At 49.1% G+C, this 5281-nt stretch overlaps 1 protein-coding gene across 1 annotated transcript; it reads right to left on the bottom strand.

Annotated features, from left to right (window-relative positions):
- Positions 1-348: 348 nt before the first annotated feature.
- On the bottom strand, positions 349-4790 carry CD70 (CD70 molecule; the record flags this gene model as incomplete). The annotated part of the gene is given in 4 exon segments (XM_081232024.1): positions 349-1113; positions 3518-3551; positions 4546-4758; positions 4761-4790. Coding segments are annotated over 4 exon segments (666 nt in total). The 3' UTR covers positions 349-724.
- Positions 4791-5281: the final 491 nt, after the last annotated feature.

The raw sequence follows: 5281 nt of genomic DNA, 5'->3' as shown, positions 1-5281 counted from the left end.
CCTTTTTATTAGAAATAAGACAAATGAAAAGCTTCTTTTCACATCTCACAGAGCAGCCATGCTCACATGGTGCAGATTAAAAATCTGGTTCAACACCTGTGGAGGTCAATTTTTTAATAGATATCAAAATTATAAACACACCCTCTTGGACCCAGCCATTCCACTTCTAGGAATTTATCCTACAGATATAGGTGCGAAATGACCTAGGTATTGTAGAAGAAAAAGAAAGGTATCAGACGTGGAAAGGAAGAAATAAAATTGTTTTTATTTTTAGAAGAGTTTAAAAATACTTTAACCAGAAACTGTTGGATCTAATAAACAGATTCTGTAAAGTAAAACAAAGAAACAAACAAAAAGCCAGCACACCCCCCCAAATCAATATAGAAACATCAATTATGTTTCTGTGCATTAAAAATGTAATCTCACGGTGGTCCAGTGGTTAGGACTCTGTCCTTCAGATGCCCTTCAGGTGGGTGTGGGTTCATTACTTGCCTGGGAAACTAAGAGCCCACATGCCACACGGTGCAGTACCCCCCCAAAAAAAAACGAAAAAAAGAAAAAATAATAAAAAGGTTAAAAAGAAGCCAACACATTCTCAGGAAGAGAAATACAACCTTTGGATACAATACAATGTATCCAAAATAATAAAATACTTACGAATAAATTGACGATAAAACAAAGAAAAAAATCCCTATCAACAAATCTGGGCCAGGAAGTGCAGTGGTCAAGGGCACACCCACTGAATCCCAAAAAATGTCTCATCAGCGTTTCTGGAGGGCAGCAGAGGCAGAGTAAGGTTGGTGCAGAGAATGTCCCCGTGGGCTAAGAACGTAAGGCGCTGGGAGGCGACTGAGCAGCTGTGGTGAAAGTTGAGGCGTAGCAGGCTGATGCTGTGGGCTGTGGGGAAGCAGATGGCCACGGTCAGGGTGGTGCTATGGGGCTTGGCGGTCCATGTGGAGGAAGAGCAGTTGGCTAAGGTCACCTGGATGTGCAGCCTATAAATGCCATCACGTTGGATACGCAGCTGCCCGTTGTCCAGCTCTGGCCCATGCACGAAGGAGCGGCCCAGGGCTGGGCTTCCCTGCCAGCGCAGCCTGGGGTCCTGCCGCGATCCTGAGAGGGTTGTGGGAGAAGGGATGGAAGGATGGAGGTTTAGGGAAACTGAGTGCTATAGAGGGAACGCCCCAAACTCCCATGTTGAAACCTAACCCCCAAGGGAATGGTATTAGAAGGTGGGGCATTGGGAAGTGATTAGATCATGAAGGCGGAGCCCTTATAAAAGAGACCCCATGGGCTTCCCTGGTGGCGCAGTGGTTGAGAGTCCGCCTGCTGATGCAGAGGACACGGGTTTGTGCCCTGGTCCGGGAAGATCCCACATGCCGCGGAGCGGCTGGACCCGTGAGCCGTGGCCGCTGAGCCTGCACGTCTGGAGCCTGTGCTCCGCAACGGGAGAGTCCACAGCAGTGAGAGGCCCACGTATCGCAAAAAACAAAAACAAAAACAAACAAACAAGCAAAAAAAAAAAAAAAAGAGACCCCATATCCACTGATGGATGAATGGAGAAAGAAGATGTGATATCTATATATCTATATATATATACACATACACACACACATATATGTATGTACGGATTGTGTGTGTATATATATACACACACCATACACACACATATATATAATGGATAAAGATGTGATATTATATATATTATTATATATTATATATATATATATAATTCAACCATAAAATAAGAAGGAAATTCTGCCACTGTGACAACATGGGTGGACCTAGGGGTAAGTCAGACAGAGAAAGACAAATACTGTATGACTTCCCTTATACGTGCAATCTAAAAGAAAACAAAACCCAAACTCATAGATACAGAGAACAGACTGGTGGCTGCCACAGGTGGGAGATGGGGTGGGCAAAATAGGTGAAGGTGGTTGAAAGGTAAAACTTATAAAATAAGTTATAAACTAAGTCCTGGCAGTGTAATATGCAGCATGGTGACTAGAGTTAATGATACTGTGTTGTATATTCGAAAGTTGCTAAGAGAGAAGATTTCACAAGTTCCCATGGCAAGAAAAAAAAATTGTAACTATGTTCGCTAGACACTGTGTTGATCGTTTTGTAATATATACAAATAGAGAATCATGTTGTACATCGGAAACTAATACAAGGTTGTATGTCAACTATATCTCAATTTAAAAACAGAAAGAGGGACTTCCCTGGTGGGTCCAGTGGTTAAGACTCCACACTTCCAATGCAGGGGTACGGGTTCCATCCCTGGTTGGGGAACTAAGATCCCGCATGCCCCGTGGGGCGGGGTGGGGTGATGTGGGGTGGCCAAAGAATAGAAAAAAAAAAGGGGTGGGTGGGGAGAGAAAGAAAAGAGCCCGGAGAGCTCTCTCCCTCCCTTTTCGCCACGTGAAGACCCAGCAAAAAGATGAGAAGATGGCTGGCTGGGGACTTCCCTGATGGTCCAGTGGTTAAGACTCCATGTTCCCAACGCATGGGGCGTGGGTTCCATCCCTAAGTCGGGGGAGCTAAAATCCCACATGCCTCGCGGCTAAAGAACAGAAGCAAGATTGTAAAAAAATCAATAAAGACGTTAAAAATGGTCCACATCAAAAAAAAAAAAACTAAAAAAAAAAAAAAAAAAGAAGATGGCTGGCTGTTTATGAACCAGGAAGCGGGCTCTCACCAGACACCAGATCTGCTGGTGCCTTGACCTTGGACTTCACAGCCCCCAGAACCATGAGAAAGAAATGTCTTGTTTATAAGCCACCTGGTCTGTTATTCTGTCGTAGCAGCCCTAGCAGAAAGCACCCAGAGAAAAAAGATGAAGAGCATTTCCCTCCATTACAAAATGGAATGAACACACGCCCAGCCCTCTGGGGATGAGTGGTGGGGAGAGAGGCCCAAAGAGGAAGAGGGTTAGAGAGAGGCTGGGAGAACACTGCCAAATGGCACCCGCCCTCACGTTCCTTCACGTCCTTGCTCTAAAGCCCCCTTCTCAGGGATGCCTTCCCCATGACTGCATCTTCAAGGGCAAACCCAACGCTGGCCTGCCCGTTCCCCCTCCCTTACTTAATATTCCTCCCAGAAATACCAGATGCGTGTTTTACTCTCTTGGCATGCTGCATATTTTCCTTGTTTATTTATTTATTTTCTGATCCCCTTGGTAGAAGGGAAGCACCGACAGGGCAGGGATTTCTGTCGGTTCTGTGGGCTCTCGGGACACCCAGAACAGGGTTTGCCTCACAGTAGCCGCTTAATTAGTGTTTGTGGCCTCAATGAGGGCAGGTTAGTGATGGCTATTAGCTTGGTTTAGTTGGTTTGGGATCTCCCAAGGGAGAAAACAAAAGGCTGCGCAAGGAAGCAGGCACTCAACAGAACGCCGCCGTATCTCCCTCTCTTTGTTTCTTTTTCTCATCCTTTCTCAATTTCTCTTTCTCTCTCTCTCCCTCCCCCACACTCCTTCTTTTCTCTTTCTCCAACACACATATGCATCTGGTTTTACCTGTGTGATTCAGCTGCAGCTCCGCTAAGTCCCACTGGAAGAAAAGAAAAGAGGGCTGAACACCTAAGCGCCAGAGGTCTTGAGTGCCCCCGAGGGAAGAGCTCTCTTTTCTCGACCTATCCTTCTATCCACCCGTCATCCCACCGGACTGAGTTGGGACCTTTGTGAAGAACTCTTAAAGAGGAAGTAGGTATGAACTAGCCGTGAGCATGAAGAGAAGACCTTCTGAAGAACTTCTTAGTTTCCAGGATATAACACAGGGCGCCTCGGCACACCTGCCTCTCTCCCCTGCAAAGCTCTCCCACCCCCGTAATGCAGCCCCCAAAGCCGGACCCTGTGGTAGGTGACCAGGGTTCCTCCTGTCCTTGGAGGTCCCGGAACCGCCACTTCCCAGCTTCGAGAAGCCCCCAGCAGCCTCTGAGTCAGCCTGCTGGGGGAACACCAAAGACGAGTCATTTTCCAGGCCCCCATATGGTACGTATCTTTCTCAGATGCATCCTCCACCCCGGGGTCTCCACCCGGGATTTACCTCTTGGTGTCGGCAGAACTGACTATCCTGAGCCGGAGACCCCCGGGGGCAGCCTTGCCCCCGCCTCCCCTCCCTGCTCTGGTCTCTCTCGCTTTGTTCTTTTCCACCAGATCTTTCTTCCTGGCAGTTGTTTCTATTGTTTGGCCACGCCGCGTGCTATGCGGGCTATTAATTCCCCAGACCAGGGATCGAACCCCCCGCCCCCCTGCGTTGGAAACGAGGGGTTTTAACCACTGGACGGTCAGGGAAGTCCCCCTGGCAGATTTTTATTCATCTCATTCTGATCTTTTCTTTTTTTTCTTTTTTGGTCGCGAGTCTGTTAGTCTGCGCTCTAGCTCACCAGCCCTCAGCCCTGAGCTGATTCTTTCCTCAGTTGCTTACCTGCCCTTGGCGCTGCACCCCCTCCCCAGGGCCCGGCCCCAGCTAGAGGTCCCCATGCTCCTGAGCTTGCAGAAGGCAGATGTACACCTGTCTCTCTCATCCTCCCTTCTGGACTTACCCCAGTTGAATCCAGCTGCTGCTTTCGGGTGAGGCGCACACTGCAGATGAGGCAGCCTGTCACCATGCCAAGGAGAAACAGCAACAAAGCCACCCACCAGATGGACACCCAGGGCCGCTGGGGCACTTGGCAGCCCGAGGACTCCTCTGCCATCATGATCCTCTGCAAGCACTTCATCAGCTGTGTGGCAGGGTGGAGCGTGTGTAGAGGGCAGGCAGGAAGAGGGAAGGAACCTCAGCTCTCATGCAGCTACGGGGCCCTCTCTGCCTGCCTGAACCTGCCAGGGACCAACCATGCCCCACCCTGGGGATGTCCAGCAAAGGGAGGGACCAGACTCAGTTCTACAGTGCAGGGAATTCCCCTCCAGCTTCTGCCGGTCCCCAGTCTGCAGACTAGGTGGGCCAGGGTGTCCCTCAATTTTTCTATTTGACTTTCCACACTCACCTTCGTGGTACTCATTCAACAAATCTTCATTGAACATCCACTATGGACCAGATGCTCTGCTGGGCCTCAGGGCTACAGCCACAGCACTCAGGGATGGAGGAAGGGTCCCCAAATATCCATGTGTTCCTCTCCATTTTCCCAGCCTCCCTGATGCCCCCGTGGTGGGACCACCCTTGATGCGGTCACATGACTGACCTGCCTAATAGGAAGAGAGTAGAAGCTGACCAAGGGTCACTTCCATAGCCTGATCTTGTATACATGCCACACTGCCTTTCAATTCTGTTGCCCTGTG

This window comes from Mesoplodon bidens, assembly GCF_964165515.1.
Source record: "Mesoplodon bidens genome assembly, chromosome: 4".
Lineage (NCBI taxonomy): Eukaryota > Metazoa > Chordata > Mammalia > Artiodactyla > Ziphiidae > Mesoplodon > Mesoplodon bidens.
Note: the sequence above shows the minus strand (reverse complement) of the source record. Positions and strands in the feature narration are given on the sequence as shown.